Raw genomic sequence first — 19,699 nt, 5'->3', positions numbered from 1 at the left:
TAATTTCCTATTCATGGAGAAGCAGGGGAAAAGAATTAAGATAATCATGTCTAGAATGTTCCCAATTACATGCAAAATTACACAAACTCTTTTTTGTGATAACGATATTATTTAGATCAAGACAATATGATGTTGTCATTAGATGGAATCCCATTGTCATCAAGTACCTTCAAGCCACATATGTTATCATTTTGGTATTAAATGAAATGTGTTTTCACATATTGAAATTCGATGAAACGAAATTTTTTTCTCTACATTAGTATTTAGCTTTCACTTTCAAAATCATATTTGTTATCAATGCATTTTTTTGATAGGTAAATAATGATTACCAATGATGGAAAACATAGGTAAGTATACACAATGTATCTATAGAAGCCAAAGAGCCAAAAATAAGAAGTGCAAAAACACAAAAAACAGCCACCATGTCATTACTTAGAACATAACCAATCCACAAAGTCTAATATGGACAAGGAACAATCCCCTGTAGACACTTTAACCCTTTTTAAAAAGATATACAAGAAAGAATGTTTGATTGCTTGATCAATTTTTTCACAATTTTCAAAAGCTCTCCTATTTCTCTTCCTTTACATAGTCCAAAACAAGCACAACGAAGCAAGCTTCCAAGCCTTTTTTTCTCTTATTTCCTATGAAAGTCTAGTGCCATCTCAAAAGAGCATCCCCAATTGAAGAATGCATCAACCACTACACACCAAAAAGAGCATAAATCAACTACCACAAAAAGCCTACTTTAAAGTAATGATGGAGAATATGGTTAACCATTGCTTCTTTTTCTTTTCACATGTAACATCTCTTTGGGATCTTCCAACCCTTCCTTTTGAGCTGATCTAGAGTAAGAATCCTACTCCAAGTACCTTCTCAAGTAAAAAAGCTAAACCTCAGAGGAACCCAAGAATTCCAAACTATGTTAAACAAAAATACCTCGGCCCTCCCATATGACAAAGAGGAATAGAAGGACTAACTAAAAAGATGTCACTCTTTCTAATATGATAACGGAGTGCCCTCACACCACTTGTCCTTCCAAAAACTTCACTCTACTCCTAAAAGCCACCTTAAAATTTGTTCTACCCTTTAAGACTTCCCTACCACCTTTGATTGCCTTCCACACACCCACTCCATATCTCTCCCTCACTTCTCTAGAACACCAACCCACTTCTTCCTCCCCATACTTCCCTACAATCACTTATTTACAAAGAGGATTCTTTTCAATCACAAATCTCTAACACCATTTATGAGAAGAGCCTTGTTAAGGATGGATAAGTTTCTAATGCCCAAACACCATTTCTACTTGTCCATGCAAACTATAACCCAATTTATTAGATGCGACTTACACTCCAAAGCCCCCCTCCTCAAAGAAACTCTTTAAATTTTTTGATCTAGGAACCACTCTCTTTGGAATGATAAAAAGAGACATGAAGAAAATCGGCAAATTCAACAAAGGGCTTTTTATCCAAGTGTCTTCCTCCTTTTGATAAGTACTGTCTCTTCCACAAAGCAAGCCCTTTCTAGAATCTTTCTTCCATCCTATCCCACGCCGTAGAAGGCCTATACTAGGCTCCCAAAGGAAAGCCAAAATAGGTGGCTAGGAGATTGCTCACCATGCATCCTAAAACACTAGCTAGATCCTCCATATTTGAGACTACCCCAATAGGAATCAACTTGCTTTTCTCAAGAATGATCTTTAGTCCAAAGATTGCCTCAAACCACATGAATACCCAACTCAAGCACTCCAAGTTCTCCTTACTAGCTTCAAAAAGAATGAGAGTATCGTCAAAAAAATAACAAGTGGGAAACCTCCACCATCAAACAACCTCTTCCTTTAACTGAGAAGTCTTCTATAACAACCCTCCTTTGCCCTAATAAGGATGCAAGAAAGAGCCTCTACAACCTTGATGAATAGATAAGGGAGACAAGTATCACCTTGTCTCAAGCCTCTAGAAGTCTAGAAGAAATCAGAGAGGGTCCCATTGACTTAGAGAAATGCTATAGGCATGCACCATTTGATCCAATTAACCTACTTGGAGCCAAAACCCATTTATCCAACACTACCAGCACAAAACTCCAACTAACATGATCATACTTTGCTTTTCAAAGTTTTAAAAATTTTGAAAAGTGTTTTTTCAAGAACATAAAATAAATCTCTAGTTTTTGTATAAGAGTTCTTGCATTTTATGTAGTAGTTTCTATTTTTAAAAACAAAAACAAGAGGTACATCCAATCACTACCTTAATTTGTACATTTTTTATCGTTTGATCATTTATCAAAGTTTCATCCAAAATTTTCATATTTTGAGGTCCATGCTTGTGATTTTTTTTCATTTTTACTGATCTTGATATCATTATTTATGTTGATATCTTTGTAAAATCAAACCACTGATATTTTTGCTACTATTGACTATTTTATCCTTGACTTGTATCTCCTTTCTACTTTTAGAAACAAATTGATCCAAAATTCTAGCCAATATATCATAATTATAGTAAAACCTCGATAAGTAATTGTTTGATATATTAATACTCTCACTTAAATAATAAAATCTTCTAGTCCCAACTTGGGTGAGAGTACTATATTAATAACCTCAATAAATGCGTAAGATAATACTTTTTTTGGAAATCCTCAAGGACCCAAAAAATGTAAATTAATAATTGATATTTTCTCAATTCAACTCTTTCTCAGATCCATCACATACTTGAAATCTCCTTAACTTCTAGAGCATTAAGTTTTGACACCACATCTATACCTTTTAGGAGTCTCACTATCTTCTACAATTAATAATCATCTCTTCCTTTTTAGAGGATCTTAGGCTTCTTCTATGTATTAAATTTCGATTTATAAATCATACAGATACAAATATTGTACAATAGAAACATAATACTCATTCTACATTAATAAATATTCATAATATTACAGGAATACAAGTCTAGAAAAGCACACCAGGAATTTTTTGATATAGGTAATATGGTTATGAAGATTTGGATATAATTAGTACCTCAACAGTGAAATAATCTCCATAGGGTACATCATTGACTTCTTGTGATGTCTCAATAATCAAATGACTGTAAAAGAAAAGTCAATATCAAAAATACTAACAAATGTGTACTGGAGCAGAAAAATAAATATTGGTAAAACGGCACTCTCATGCACTACATAAAGTTAAATTCAGTTAATTTATACTGAAAATCAAGAAAACCAATAAGTATTGGTAGGTGATATTAGAATTTTTTATAAGCTTAAAAACATGCATCAAACAGAAACAAACAGAGCATAAATTGTCTATGAACAGTCCTAATTATGCATGTTGCCACATAAAGGTAGGTATAGCCCTGGTAAATAGCAATCGTTCTTCAAAAACCTCAAAAAACCAAATGGAAAAAGGCTGAAATTCCAAGATCGTAATCTACATCACAATGTGAACCTCAACCAAAAAATCAAATAGCTCTGACTTTTCACTTTCCTTCATATAATTATACCAACAAACACTATGAACGAGCTACCACTTAATGTTCTCTAATTAATACTAAAACTAAATACTGCAAATAGTAAATTAAGCTAACTTGGCACGAACCATGTCTTTTTAGTTTCCCTCTAGAAGGCGGATGATCCAAAACAGGCTAAAAGACTACTTAATACAAATTGATTTGCAATAGGATTCTAAAAATTTTTGTTGGGGATATAGCCTAAGTTAGTTTCATGTATATTGTTGGTCCATTACCTGTCAACTTAAGCTTTTGGTTCAACTTGATAACTTAACATGATATCAAAGTCTTGGCTTATAGGAGGTTATGAGTTCAAACTTCTATGCTATTTATTCCCAAATTATTGAGCTAACATACTAGCTTAAGGTTGCCCATACATGTACTCTAGTTACCAAAGAAAGAGACTTTTTGCGATTCTCACGATCTACTAAAGGGCAAGTAGCGTCAATATCGATTCAAATAGCGAATATACATTAAAGATTCCTAAGCAAAAGACACAGCATCACAGACACGTTATTTACATTAGACACCCACCAAAGGTGTGCTTAAAAAGGAGAGAGACACTAAAAACCAAAATCATTAAATGTTGATACCTATTTCCATTATGTTGATTTCATCATCTTTCAGTGTAAGAGAAAATCCTATACAATCATCAAAATATCAACTAACACTCTCTACCATTTAAACCAGCCATTGACCCAAACCTTGAAAGGAAACTTTTTTTCCCATTTTCTTGTGAGTTATAGCCAAGTTTCTGATTCGTTGGTGAATGTTATCCAATATTCCACCCTAATTTGGATCCAGGTGCTTTCTAAAATCCCAGTTCAGATTTCTAGTCCCAGCTAGTTGCAGAATTTTACAACAATGTCTGTAGTAGTGAAAATAGGTGCTTCAATGAATTTAAGATAAATAATTAGGTGTTTGGATTAGTTAAGGTAGTGGAATACATGGCTAATTTGTATCTATGATGCTGTGAAGACCAGTGCACATCATTGAACTAACGCACTTCTCAGCATGGTACGCACCTTATACCATAGGAACAGGTGGCTTATTTTAATCCTTGTTGATCTCCTTTGGATGTATACAAGTTAGAAGCATTTGGTACAATAACTTAATAGCTTGATATGACCTAATGGAAAAATTGAAGTCATTAAACATATATATAGTATGTTTAATAAAATAACTTCATAATATTGCTTAAAATCAAAGTTAACGGAAAGTAAAAAAGTCAACAAAAAGTTCACTTTCTCTTAATCCAAAGTAGTTTCATGGCCCATTGCCCAAAACACTCGACTTCCCATCAGCTCTCGACCATGATATTCCATTCTTTCTCCTTTGTCAGTCCATTAATTAAATATTTATGAGGGTAAATATGTCAAATTTCGTAGTTACCAAAAAACATAAAATAAATAAAAATTGAAGTTCTTTATATTGAACAGCCTTAAGACTTGTAGAAAGATTTAAGCAATACTTTTTATGTCCTCAGCAAAATTCATATTAAAATCTTTCAAGTACTAAGTGTTTAATTAACCAAACACCACCTTAATTAGAAATGACTTGAAAGCTGAAAATGAATATTCTAATAAACAACTAAAATTAGATCAAGATAAAGATCATTTTGACCTATCCCTAAGAAGATGGGATTCAGCTCTCAGAGTTTGGTAACTTTACCAAACATTAGTAAAATTAATCCCTCCACTGCAGAGATTTGAGCTGACACAATCCCAAAGATCAAGATCTAACAACAGCAGCCTCGGCAACATTCTCTCCAACTGGTAGGATATCACTAGAAGGGGAGTCCGGGCAAAAAACATGCAGTGTTCTCTAGCAAAACCTCTGCCAAATTCTCTTATGACTAGCAATATCTTTGTCCACTGAGATAGCTAATAAAATTGTTCTTTATCAACTTTGTTGGCCATTATTTTTCTTATGAATCTTTTAGATTTGGGTTCTAGAGTTGTGGCATAATGATATAGTTTTCCATTGATGGGGATCAGGATCTGTTGTTTTTACTTTTTCTTGTGGATTTAGGTTTTCCAGTTTTGGCATCATAGTGTAGTTCTGCATTGATAGAGGTCTAGGTCTGTTTGTTTCTTTTCCTTTTTCTTGACAGAGCTCTCATCTTTCCCTGTATCTTTCATTTAAGAATGGCACCTCTAATCCTTTCATCTCCTGCCTATCCAAAACTTTGAAAGACATAGCATTGATGACAGGTCTCAAACCCCCCTTAATAAGACCACAAATAGTAAAAGGCCAAAGCCACTCCTTCCTTCATCTCATTCTCCTCAAAGAGCGACTCCCCATTAACTTTAATCGTGACCAAAAATTCCTTCTTCTGTGCACATTAACCATGTTTTGAAAAAATTTAGTATTTCTATCACACTCATTCAATCAAACCCCTTTAAATTTCTGAACAATGTACAAAATATGCAATAATGTGCAATTCAAATGGATAAAAAAATTCCCCTCAAAAAGATACCATATGCTTGGCTCCACATTTAACTAAATCATCGACAATCTTGTTAGCTGAACAAGGGGACCAAGGGAAGGATACAAGCACATGAAATCTAAACTGAGAGAGATATGATCAGTTATAACTGTTTTAAAACAGAAATAATAATAATAATAATAATAATAATAATAATAATAATAATAATGATAATAAGAATAAGAAGAAGAATAAAATGAATAACATTAGTGATAATAACAATAAAAATATGATATAATTTATACTATTAATAATTATTGGAAATGCCTTAAAAGAAATATATTAGCAACCTGTTTTTGTAAACACGAAATTTCTGAGCCTCCCGACAGCTGCCAAATTTTGCACCTTAATGGCAACTCAAGAAATTAATACTTTCAAGGTAAGAGAGATATCTATAGAACATGCAAGAAACATAAGATTCATGACTGGAAAAATAAAAATAAAAACAAAAACAAAATTAATGTGCATGGCCATACCAAAATATAGTTTTATTGGATGTTGAAATGACTTATCACGGGCATGCCCAAATTTGTCGTGAGGGGACCATGAAGTGCACCTGAACTCTGAAAGTCATATAACAGACCACTTAAGCAAACAATCGTGAAGAAAATAACTGAGACCCTCTACAATGTTCAGAAAAATTCACAACAAATAAGAATAAGAGAAATTCACAAACAGGTATAACATCTCCACATTCTGAGCAGACTACCTTTATCTCCACATCTTTTATGAAATGATTCAATAAAATCCACAGCATCATCCGAAAAAAAGAAAGTAAAAAACTCCTCCACCTTTATCTGCAGACATGAATCGAAAGCATGAATCAGAAGAATTTTATTTTATTATATACCAGTGTTAATCAAACTCAATACATTGATATGATAGAAGAAGGCAGTTATCTTACCGGAAACTTTGCCTCTGCAACATTGCAGTAATATTCAGGTACTGCAAACAACAAACAACATAGCATGAGAACAAAAACAAGGAAAAAGAATTGAAATTTTACAATAAAAATAATCTGTGTATTTAAATCACTATAGAGAAACTCCACAAGAGAAAGAGAGATTAAATCACTAGAGAAAAATGCTGCCCCACAATAAATAAAGTTGAATAATTAAGAAAACAAGTGATTTCAGTCTTAAAAGAGTATCACGTTTACTTTTTCACTGAAGTGAAAAGAAGCAAAAACATCAATTAAATTCAAAGTTACTACTAAATCAACTGTGTTCCACACACATACAGACCACAAATATTAGATACAACTATCGTAAATTGTACTGCCTACAGAATTTGATTGAAGGAATATGGAGTTACATAAGTTAATGTTTCTGTTGCATTCATCAAGTAAAGGAACATTAGGTTAAACTGGGTGCTTGGAACAGATGTTCAAACTGACATTTCATGATACTAGAACAATCTAATAAGAAATGTGCCAATTCTGACAAGCAACAAGACTGATGGTTCAAGATTGACATTGAGTAAACCAACCCTTAGGTGCAACAGAATTCTCCTGCTTCCATGTCAAAATATTTCCAGAAGACGAAGAGTCAGTAATTGGAACTGATTCCACATTCTGTTCCACATTATCTTGCTGGTCTGCAGGTGTTATTGGCACAATGTCATCTTCGGCATCGGATGGAAGCTTAGAATCTTTAGAAAGCGGAGGATCTTTATTCCTGATTCACATACATGTAATAATGCCTTCATCAATCAGAACATTTCACAGAACTAATCTGAAAAATAATCAATATGGCTCATAAAAATACCTGTCAATGGAATCCAATTCATTGACTGGCTCTTCAGAGCTCTTTACTTCTTCATCTGCAACAATTCCATTCTCTAAGCAACCATCCGATACTGACTCCTGAAATAAAATTAGCATGAAAGAAAATAACAATTAAGCTTAACTCCACCTAATTAGTGGTACCTAGATCCCATCATCACATTTAATACAAAATTTAGATACTAATATTGCCAGTTTTGTCAAGATTCAAACATGGGATACCAATAGATATATCAATGACAATGTTTAATTAAACCATTTACCAACCATTGTTGGGAACTATTTCTAAAAAACAGTTTTCTATTGAAAATAGAAAACTGTTTTTCAGACTTGAAACACATTTGGTAATTTTTTAACAAAAAACAGTTTTTTGAAACCAGGGTATTTCTGAGAACATTTTTTATTGTTTTCACTTGTTTTCTAGGTGTTGTTTTAAAAATTAATTGTACAAAGATGGAGAATGATTTGAAAATAAAGCATTACAAATAAATAAAAAATTAAGAAATATTTGGGAACACAAAAAACAGGTTGAGAACATTTCAAATTCCCAAATAGATTTTCGTTCTAGAAAACATCAAAAAATTTGGCTTTGAAAATTATTCTCAAAAAGTGTTTTTTCAGAAGTGTTTTAGAAACATGCCTTAAATCTCTTGTTTCATAATCTATTGTTGACAAAATTCCAAAGCATTTTCTATGTCAATGAAGTATCAAACCATTTCCAGCATCAAAACCAAAAAATGCAGTCACACATGCTCAAAAATGATTATCAACCATTATATTGGAGAATCAAAGATTACTATTAAGAGCTTGTTTAGGAACTATTTTTAATAAACAACTTTCTGTTAAAAATAGAAAACTATTTTTTAGACTCGAAAACACGTTTGGTAATTTTTTAATAAAAATAAGTTTTTTGAAAACTTGTTTTGAAACCAAGGTATTGTTGGAATCCAATAATTCATGATTTCAAGGAGTTTATTTGATTTATTCCTAATTTTCTGCATATTTTCTACATATTTAGATTAGTTGACTATGTAAATAAGTTCTAATTTAGAGGATTTGTAGGAAGAATTTTAGGAATAGGTCAGCTGTGTTATTCTATTTCCATTTATTTTACAAGTTTGAAAATTGTATATATATTTGTACTAGTTTTTCAAAGAAAAATAAGAAAAAATTTATTTTCCAACATGGTATCAGAGCTGGAAAAAGGTTTTTGGTAGTTTTTTTTTCTTCTTCTTAGCCTTCATTGCCAACCCTTGCCTATCATATTCGTAACTTTCTATTGCCATCGACACTTATTTATTGCCATCATTGCAACAAGCCAAAACATACTAGAGAGACATGTTGGAAATTGCATGGAAAGCCACAATCAAGGGCTAAGGACGCCCACAAGGGTAACACGCAATTTAGAAACACCAAAGACACTAGGTTCAACATCAACCTCAAACAATCTCCCTTTCACAAAAGAACAACTAGATCTCTTGTATAAGATTATGGGAAAATCTAAGGTTTCCTCTTCCTCCACTTCTTGTACTTTTGCACAATCAAGTACTTTTAAAACAACCCTTAGTACTTCTAGTATTCTTCATTCTAACACTTGGATTATCGATTCAAGGGCAACTAATCACATGACTAAAGAGTCTAATGTTTTTCTATCATACATTCCATATTCTAGCAACCAAAAAGTACAGGTTGCTAAAGGATCTTTGACTTAGTGGTAAAGGCAATGTTTCAATCACTCCCAATATCACTCTTTCATCTGCTTTGTATGTCCCAAATATGTTTTGTAACTATTTTGTAACTTTCTTTCCCACACATTGTGTGTTTCAAGACTTAACTACGAGGAAGATAATTGAGGAGCAAGGAAAGATTCAAATTCATTAAATAAAAGGAAATACAAAAAAAATAATAATAATAATAATAACTATGGTTAATATATGAAAGATTAGGGCATCCAAGTTTTTTCTCTTTGAAAACTTTATACCCTAAATTGTGTCAACTTGGATCCTTCTAAATTCCAATGTGAAGTTTGTGAGTTATTAAAAAACCACCATATTTCTTATCCTTTGAGCAATAAAAGAAGCGAAATTCTTTTTTCTCTCATCCACATTAATGTTTAGGGTCCTTCACAAGTTCCTTGTCATTTAGGAGCAAAATGGTTCATAAGTTTTATTAATGACTGTACTTGAACCACATAGATCTATATCCTAAAAGAAAAATCCAATACCATCCTCCCCCTTAAACAGTTGCATTATATGATTTGAACCCAGTTTAATGCAAAATTGCAAGTTGTGAAATTAGATCATAGAGGGGAGTATTTAAACCGAACCCTTGGAAATTATTTCTTGGAGAATGGAATTATTCATCAAACCTCTTGTGTAGGTACTCTTCAACAAAATGGGGTAGCCGAAAGGAAGAATTGACATTTGTTGGAGGTAGCTAGAGCCCTAATGTTTGCCAGAAATGTTCCTAAGTTTTTTTGGGGAGATGTAGTGCTTACAATTTGCCTACCTTATCAATAGGATGCCCACAAAAGCTAAACTCCAAGACTCCAATAGGCATCCTAAAACAACACCTACCTCACATAAATTGTCTTGGCTCCCTTCCACCCAAAGTTTTTGGTTGTACTATATTTGTCCCTATCCCAAACAATAATGGATCCAAACTTGATCCTAAAGCCACTAAGTGTATTTTTTTTTTTTAGGCTATTCCCCCACACAAAAAGGGTACAAGTGCTATCATCTACCTACACAAAGGAAATTTGTCTCCATGGATGTAAGTTTTTTTAAAACCAACCCTATTACCAGAAATTTGATCTTCAGGGGGGGAAAATATTGCAAGAAGATCAGTCTTCGATGTTTCCTTTTCCCATTTGGAGTCATGCTACTAAACATGGTGATGTGGAGGAGATAGACAACATACAAACCAGCAACACGAATAAAAACTGACATCATAAAACCAGCAGTAGCAGAAAATACTACTAAACATGGTGATGTAGAGGAGGTAGACAACATACAACCAACAGCAGGAAAAGAAACAGACATCATAAAACCAATAGTGCAGAAAATGCCGATTCAGACTTGATGGTTTACTCTAGGAGGCGAAGGCTACCAATGCAAGAACAAGACCCAATCTATCTTACACACGACCAGTCATCAACTCCAGAATTAGGTACATCTAATCCTTTTAATCCCTCTCTTCTTAATCAGGGTTTTGACACATCTTAATATTCCTGTAGCTATTCACATGGGTGTTAGAAGTTGTACTAAACATCCTTTGTCAAACTTTCTATCCTATCATAGACTTTGCCACCAATATAAGGCCTTTACCATTCATTTGTCCTCAAATTCAGTTCCTAAAAATGTACAAGAGGGTCTATGTGATTCTCAGTGGAAGAAGGCTATAAATGAGGAGATGAAAGCCTTGTATAAAAATGAAACATGGGATATTGTTATTTTCCCAAAGAAAAAAAAAATCCGTGGGATGCAAGTGGGTGTTCACTATAAAAAACAAAGTTGATGGTTCAATTGAAAAGTATAACGGTAGGTTAATAGCAAAGGGTTACACACGAGCCTATGGAATTGACTACCAAGAAACTTTTGCACCTATGGCAAAGATGAATTCCATTAGAGTTCTTTTATCCTTAGCAGCAAATCTTAACTAGCCTCTACAACAATTTGATGTAAAAAATGTTTTTTTTGCATGGGAACTTGGAAGAAGAAGTATTTATGGATTTGTCTCCTAGCTTTGAAGGAAAATTCAGCAATGAAAAGGTGTGTAGATTGAAGAAATCATTGTACGGTTTGAAGCAGTCTCTTCGGGCATGATTTGAAAGATTTGCTGAGTCTTTGCTCAAATTTGGCTATCACCAAAGCCAAGGAGATCATACCCTTTTCATTAAGCAATCACCTGAAAAGAAGATTACCGCACTTACCATTTATGTAGATGACATAACTGTCAATAGAGATGATGTAGAAGATCCTCCCGCTCCCTCTTCACTGAATGTCCTTGGAGTTTAGAAAGAAAACACTCCATAACACCTAACTCCCAATCATTCAAGTTTCTAACAAAATGGAAGTTCCAATTTCCTCCTTCACCTTGATGTTCCCACAAATCAACCATCCATGCCTCTTTAGAATCAAATAAGGCAAACAAGGACGAGAAAGTCTCACATAAGGGCTCCTCACAATTTCCTCCTTGGTGCATTGTGTGCTTGAGGAGTGGAGAAATAGTCAAGCATCTTTTTTCTTACATTGTCCATTCACTTTAGGCCTATGGCATAGGCTATTAAGATTATCCAGTTTGGATTGGGTTCTATTTAGGAGAATATGTGATATGATGACAATCTCATATAAGGGTTTGTGAAGCTCCATCAAAGAGAAATTCAAGTGAAAAATAGATTTTAAGGGCATCCCTCTCAAGATTGTTTAACTTGATTGGCATTCGGTGTGTGGATCATAAGGGTTTGGATATTGAGGATAGGATATTTGTTTCAAGTTCTATTCGGATGCAATGTTGTTAATCCTTATGGTTGTATAGATGTATAAAACCTCACTTGAATGAGAGGTTTTTGTATTGAATGTTCTCATATAGTTCTATATAGATGTATAGGTCTTCCTAGTATCTTAAAAAAATTCAATCTTCCAGTTTTTTATTGGCTTTTGTAAATCAAGGGAGGATTCCTCGTCCTTCTCATGTACTTGCCTTTAATACACCTCTTGTTTCTTATTAATATGGAAAGAAAATGTGGAAAGATATAGTTAGTATTGTAAGTATTGTCGATATGAACTAAGCTTTAATGCAATCTAGTAATTCACCCATAAGATATTCTATGATCAATCTTTTCATGTATAAGGATTTAATTTTAACTAAATTAGGTTTATGATTTAAATATTGGTGATGTGGAAGACAAATATTGAATAAAAACAGGAAATATTGTTACAACTAGGGGAAAAAATGCTACAATGTAATAGTTACATAGTAAACCGTACTAGATACAAACCACAGTTGTTAAGAAAATTAGCAATAGGGAAAGCTATGTCCGAATCTAGGACAAAACTTTTAGGAAATTTCAGGAGAAACATTATGAGCTGGTTTTAGAAATCTTCCTTTCATAGGGAAGTATACACAAATATATCACAAAAAAGGGAGAACTTTCTTTTAAGAATAAAATGCACTAGAAAAGGAGGTGCAACAATGGTTAAAATCATTAGAAGAGTTTTTAAAACTGCCATAGGTGTAGCTAGGGGCCATAGTGCCCTCCATTAATGGACCAAAAGTCCCAAGTTTGAACCTCCCCAGTATTCAAGTGATGTGGGGTGAAGTGCCAACCCATATCACATAGGGATTTTCCTAGCTAACAGATAGGTTAAATGTCTTGTTGTTGGAGTGCATTCCCCATTATCTTAAAAATAAATAAAAATAGAAATAGAAAATGAATAAATAAATAAAAGAGTCTTCAAAACCTTAGGAAAACATTTTTGGGAACACTCTAGAAGCTTCTAGAAAAACTTGAGAATGCCTAAAAACACTCAAGAGAAACGCGTCTCACAATCTCCTCCTTACTACAAGTTTCTTTAGTTACTCCCAAAAGTTCAGTTTTTCATATGACTTTTCTCTAGTGTATCACATTTTTGGTCTAGTGTACAAGTGTCCATTCAATGCCAAATCCTTTCCTCACTTCATATTTCTCTAGATTTCTTTGAGGGTGTTCCCCATGTTTTGGTTCTTATGTTGTCTCCCCCTTTGGCTTTACGCTAACCATAGTGCAAGGAAATAATGAACAAAACAGCCAATTGCAAAAAATTAATAAAAAGGATTCACTTTCAAAAATTGAGCTCCTAGATGATATAGAAGTTATCATGAATTCAAATGACTTTACAATATGCCAGTTATCACCATAAATAAGCTGTGAAATGAATGAAACACCTGCTGTTCTGAAATTGCTTTGACTCCATCACTATGTCGCAACCACCCATCATTAATGAGCTTGAAAGCTTCATCACGAGATAGGAAAGATGCAAAGAAATACTGCCAAATCAAAAGAAGAGTAAGACACTGCAGCTAATACTACAGTTCACAAGTAGAATGAACAAATTTATGCCACATTCTTGAAGCATGTCCCCACAAGTAAAATAAAGGAAGGAAATATATTCAGATCTGCCACCACCTTCTTTTCCCCAGCTAAAATTTCTATTGCATTAGGAAAAATCCCCGCTGTCTTCGCTCTTTTTACACATGTGACTTCTTGGAATGGAATTATTCTCTGTAGCATTAAACCATAAACTCATTAAGATTTCCATGAAACAATTAAGATTGTGAATAAGAGCAAACAGTGAACAAACAGAGGATGAGGAAGTTAAATAACATTTAGAATGATCATCCAAAAGTTCGATGACTGCCTAAATCAAAATAAACCCAAATTTTTAACAAAACAATGACAATTTATAACATTACCTAGATGCAATTTCTAAACAGCTTAAAATCAAAGCTATAACTAAAATTTTTAAATATTTTTCAGAACTTCAAAATATATTGTAGTAGCTAAGAAAATTAACATTAGAAACTGTAGAGCATACTTCAAGGAACAAAAGGATCCAATTCAATCACAAAAATAAATGCCATCAATGCTTCTAAATAACACTAAAAATAGATCTTTTGCTCATATGTGAAGGAGCATGTATATAATTCCCTGAGAGTACTGGGAAGTAAGGTGATAAACAGATCATGCATCAGTTACTTGATCTTTTGCTCGTATGTGAAGGAGCATGTATATAATTCCCTGAGAGTACCGGGAAGTAAGGTGGTAAACAGATCATGTATCAGTTATTTTATCTAGTACAAAAACCACAGAACTCATGATATTGTTGTCTTCAACAGGATACATGTCATGGAACTAGTTACCAGCGTGTATTGCAAGCTCTCAACTGGAGCTTCTCATAGGAACCAAATTTTAAGCTTGGTGAATCCTTTGGTGACCAACAAAGGTATGGGAAACTGACTAGCTGGCATTTGGAAAGATAATATACCTGACTGTTACTCCTATAAAATATTAAGCAGCTTATCTATGTATCTAAATAATACTTTTTCCATGTTGTTCAACATTTTGTATTCCGCATGCCAGCCTCATCAAGCAGCACATGTGTATTGGAATATTTGAACAATTCTCCTATGGAAGTGCTTGCTTGTATTTATATTTTCAGAGCTTCGAGAGGTTTCTCCACTTCTCCCTCCCCTTTTTCTTTTGATAGGCAAGAAGAGTAGCACCTGCAAGAAGGCACAACAAAGTACACACAATGTATACCTTTGACACCAAAAGAAACAGGCAAGCAAAAAAGAGAGAAGAAACAAAAAACAAACCCCCTCTCCTTAATTTGAGCTAACCCAATCTACAAAGCCTATCATGGTCATAGAAAGATTATCTACATACAATCTGACATCTACAGGTTTCTCCACTCTTTTCTATTCTTTTACAATAACTGACTATATGCATACCATCATTTCTCACATTATCTTTGATGGAAGCTAGAAAGAGAAAGGGTGTGAAGTTGTGTATGATTGATCAAGTTTTGTAAACAAGCTCAAGGCTGGCAGTCAAACTGCTTGGATAGATGACACAATAGTAGTTTCAAGAAGCCATCTTTGGAGTTGCATGATAATGGATTTTGATTCGGATTGGAATTGAGGAAAAATGAAGCAGAAAAATACTAATTTCAGCTTCTCACAGGATGCAATAAGGCAATGACACATTGTCAAAAAATTTAAATTCAATGCAGTGAATACCCATTGCAGTTAAGTCCCAACACTGCAGCAGTACACCCATCAATAAAGATTTTTCACATTTCCAAACTTATGGAAGGCTCCTTGTGGTTTTGGACCTGGATCATATAATCAAAGACAGACTCTTGGTAAAGAGGTTAGCTAGATTCCTCCCCTTTTTATGGGGGATTCTATTTTGATGATTGGTTATGTTTGTTTCTTCTTTTCCTATACAAAGATCTCTCATCCTACTTCACATATGCTTCTTGGTTTACTTCTATCAACAATATGACTTCATTTCTAGCCAAAGAATCCAACAACAAGAAAACAAATGTTTTTGTTCTACTCTGCACTCTTCACATGAGCATGCAACCATTTTTTTATAAGCAAATGATAATATATTAAAAGCACCAATCAATATTATGAGTATGCAACCATTCAATGATACTGCTTTCTTTAATTGACAATTTCAATAGCAATCAATAAGAACAAAATAACATTTAGCTAGGAGCAAAACCAGCAAGGGATAAATGAAGCTTCAAAATTTATAGCTTAAATGAGGGAATATAACTTGTATAAAGATGAAAATAAATAATATTATAATAAGAAAATATACCAATTAGTTTGCAACAAGTCAGAATCCTTTATAATATGAAGTTCAAAATATGCAAAGATTGAAGATAAGGTTACCATCGTACCTTTGTCTCAAACCCAAATATGTTGGAATAAAAGCAAATATAACGAACGAACAGATACATATGACCCTGCAACCAATAAGTGAATAAGGATAGGAATGTAGAATTTGAAGTATTCAAAACCTGCCATTTCATAGAAAAAAATTTACGAAAAAAACTGCATAGCATAGATCTCAATATTTCACCCTTAACAAAAGAAAAAAAATGACAGCAGGATGACATGAATCATATGAAAGAAATATCAACTAAAGCATGCAGGCCCCAAATAAACAACTCAAAACATTACAACAAACAAGGTTACCTGAAAAAGAATACTCTCCTGCAATGCACAATTAAAATCTTGAACAAGTACCTATAGAGAACAGGTGAAATAAAAGGTTAAACATGTGCTCAAATGAGGAGAAAGGAAAAGGTTAAACATGTGCTCAAATGAGGGAGGGAGGGTGAGATAGAGAGGGAAAGAGAGAGAGAGAGGGAAGGGGGGAAGGAGGGAAGGAGGGAAGGAGGGAAGGAGGAGATGCACTGACTCATTCTTTCATAATAGGCATACAGGAAAAATCAACAATCTAACAACAAGAAACAAATTAAAATTGATTAAGATATAAACTTTACTTTCTCAAGCTATGGCATCGATACAGAAGACTTTATTTCTTCAACCAAGAAGGGAGAAATAAAATATATCATGTTCTATGAAATATAGTCCAGAGCCATCATTTCATATCAAGCATGAGAAAGAACAGATTCACCAACCAAACAGGTTATTACTACCCTTATTTTAAATGAGGAAAATAGGAAAAATATAAAGAAGTACTAACTCTAGTCATTAACCATAAAAAGCCTAAAGTCACTCACTTCCTCAAGTGGAAGACGGAACAGCTGTCGATACTCTTCACTCTTCAATGCCGCTGGAGACTGTAATATAAAAAATACCAAAACAATTACATTGAAATGACAGCACAGAATATTTCCTCTTCCACAGCAGCTAATAAGAAAATTAAAAGATTTGAATACAAAATAATAATATTATTATTATAGGAATTAAAAAAATAGTAATAATAATAGAAACAGTAATTGTAATAGTCTAAGTATTAATGGAGAGATGAACATTTTGAATCTAATATTGATATGTTCCAAACTAGGAAAACAAATGGTCCCTTCCCAATAACTAAACAAGTGATGCAAGGAAGCCTAATTCTATAAAATGAAGAGGGTTCAAATTGTGGTTTTGAATTTTTTATTTCTGTTCACACAAAAAATAAAATAAAATAAAAAATAAATACCACGTAAAACGCATGTTGAATAAGTTAACAATAAATCCCAAAAGTATTACCATAAAAAAATTTAGGACAAAAAATGCTAAAAACTAATTAGTAGCATCAAAGGGTACTAGAAATGCACCAAAGAGAATAAAAATAAATAAATAATTACAGAAAAAGAGACAAAAAAAAAAATACAAGACTGCAATTCTTATCCAAGGAGCTTTTGTTGAGGGGAGAAATTCTAGATGTTGTCCTAATAGCCAATGAAATGGTAGATGAGAAGAGATATACAGGAGAGAAAGGAGTAGTCTTAAAGATTGATTTTGAAAAAGCCTATGATCGTGTGGATTGGAGTTTTTTGCATCATGCACTAGAAATGAAGGGGTTTAGCTTTAGATGGAGGTCTTGGATGGAGGGTTGCTTATCTTCGACAAATTTTGCAATGTTAATGAATGGAAGTGCCAAAGAATGCTTTAAAGCAATTAGAGGATTAAGACAAGGGAATCCTCTCTCCCCATTCCTTTTCACTATTGCAACTGACATTTTAAATAGGTTGTTATTGAGAGCAAAGGAGAGCAGTGTATTGGAAGGTTTCTTAGTGGTTAGGAGTAGGTGTAGAGTATCTCATTTGCAATTTGTTGATGACACTATCTTTTTTTCTAGAGTCTATATAGAAAAATTGCAAAATCTCAAGTTAATCTTATTGGTTCTTTAGGCAAATTTCATGTCTTAAGATCAATTTAGACAAGAGCACTCTCTCCGATATCAACATGAATTGAGATCAAATCTCTAATCTGGCTTTGATGCTTGAATGCAAAGTCTCTAACTAATCTTTATCCTACCTAGGTCCTCCATTAGGGGGAATCCAAAGGAAAGCACTTTGTGGAATCCCGTGATTTGACAAAATTTCACGTAGATTGGATGGGTGGAAAAAAGCTTTGTTGTCGCTGAGAGGTAGAATTACTCTAATACAATTTTGTTTATCTCACATTCCTGGCTATTTCCTCTATCTTCTCAAGATCTCATCTTTAGTGGCTTAGCTTCTAAGATTAAGAAATTGCAAAGAGATTTTTTTTGGTCAAGGATGGGTGAGGTTAAGAGGAATCACCTCATTAGTTGGGACTAGTATGCAAGCCAAAGGTGGAAGGGGGTTTGGTGTTCGGGCTTAGGGAGGATTTCTTTGAGGAATCAAGGCCTTTTAGGAAAGTGGTTGTGAAGGTATACTAAGGAAAAACTCTTTGGCATCAGGCTATTTTGAGCATCTACGAGACACAACCCAAAGGATGGGATGCCAACATTTTAGTTAGGTAGTCACACTGTTCCCCCTTGAAGGTCATTGCACAAGTTCATCAAGATTTTTCCAAATCTACATGTTTTATGGTGGGTGATGGAGCAAGAATTCATTTCTGTGAAAGGGGTAGTCAACCTTCGCATTCTCAATTTCCAAGCCTTTTCAAAGTTGTCCCAAATAAAAAATCTTACCATCTCAACTACCCTAAGCATTTCTTTCCCTTTTTCTTATAACCTTAATTTTCATTATAGCCTTAATTATTTGAAGACAGAGGACCTCAAAAGACTCATGTTCTCTCTCACTCGGGTGCATTTGACTCCATCTATTCCAAATGCAATAGCTTGATCATTATTTTCCTCGGGCTTATTTTTGGTGAAGTCTTTATTCTTAGCATTGTCTAATTCTTCAAACACGATTCCTTTCATGGCAGCTAAATTTCTATGGAAATTTAAAGTCTCATCTAAATTCAAAGTCTTTACTTGGTTAGTGGCTCATAAGAGAGTAAAGACCAATGATATGCTACAATTGAGAAGAGCTTACAAAACCCTTAGCATTGATTGGTGCATTTTGTACATGAGGAGTGGAGAGACATCTTACCATCTTTTTTTGTTCACTACCCATCGACTTTGGGCCTTTAGCACAAGCCATTCAACTTAGTCAACTTGGATTGAGTTCCTCCTAGGAACATATGTGATATGATGTCCATCTCATATAGAACTTTAGGAAGCTCCATCAAAGGCAAAGTCCAATGACAAATTGCTTGTCTCACATTGATATGGATTGTGTGGAGGGAATAAATGCTAGGATTTTCGAGGACAAGTGGAGGACATTGGAGACACTAGGGGATCTAATTTATTCCTATCCATCCTTCTCAACCTCTTGTTCCAAGGCATTTAAGGACATTTCTCTCAATGTTGTTCAACTTGACTTCTATTCG

General features: G+C 33.8%; 1 protein-coding gene across 2 annotated transcripts in view; it reads right to left on the bottom strand.

The window, feature by feature from the left end:
* Nucleotides 1–19,699, bottom strand: part of LOC117932126 (protein VASCULAR ASSOCIATED DEATH 1, chloroplastic) — a 40,735-nt gene that overhangs the window by 7,148 nt on the left and 13,888 nt on the right. For both annotated transcript variants that reach the window (XM_034853184.1, XM_034853183.1), the window contains exons 2-13: nt 17,065–17,124; nt 16,514–16,564; nt 16,216–16,281; nt 13,929–14,024; nt 13,688–13,789; nt 7,746–7,843; nt 7,468–7,655; nt 6,884–6,924; nt 6,689–6,776; nt 6,456–6,542; nt 6,270–6,324; nt 3,005–3,071 (exon numbers count right to left, since the gene is read on the bottom strand). In XM_034853184.1, the coding sequence (XP_034709075.1) occupies nt 3,005–3,071; nt 6,270–6,324; nt 6,456–6,542; nt 6,689–6,776; nt 6,884–6,924; nt 7,468–7,655; nt 7,746–7,843; nt 13,688–13,789; nt 13,929–14,024; nt 16,216–16,281; nt 16,514–16,564; nt 17,065–17,124 (999 nt within the window). The remainder of the gene's footprint in view (nt 1–3,004; nt 3,072–6,269; nt 6,325–6,455; nt 6,543–6,688; nt 6,777–6,883; nt 6,925–7,467; nt 7,656–7,745; nt 7,844–13,687; nt 13,790–13,928; nt 14,025–16,215; nt 16,282–16,513; nt 16,565–17,064; nt 17,125–19,699) is intronic.

Source organism: Vitis riparia, chromosome 15, assembly GCF_004353265.1.
Source record: "Vitis riparia cultivar Riparia Gloire de Montpellier isolate 1030 chromosome 15, EGFV_Vit.rip_1.0, whole genome shotgun sequence".
NCBI lineage: Eukaryota > Viridiplantae > Streptophyta > Magnoliopsida > Vitales > Vitaceae > Vitis > Vitis riparia.
Note: the sequence above shows the minus strand (reverse complement) of the source record. Positions and strands in the feature narration are given on the sequence as shown.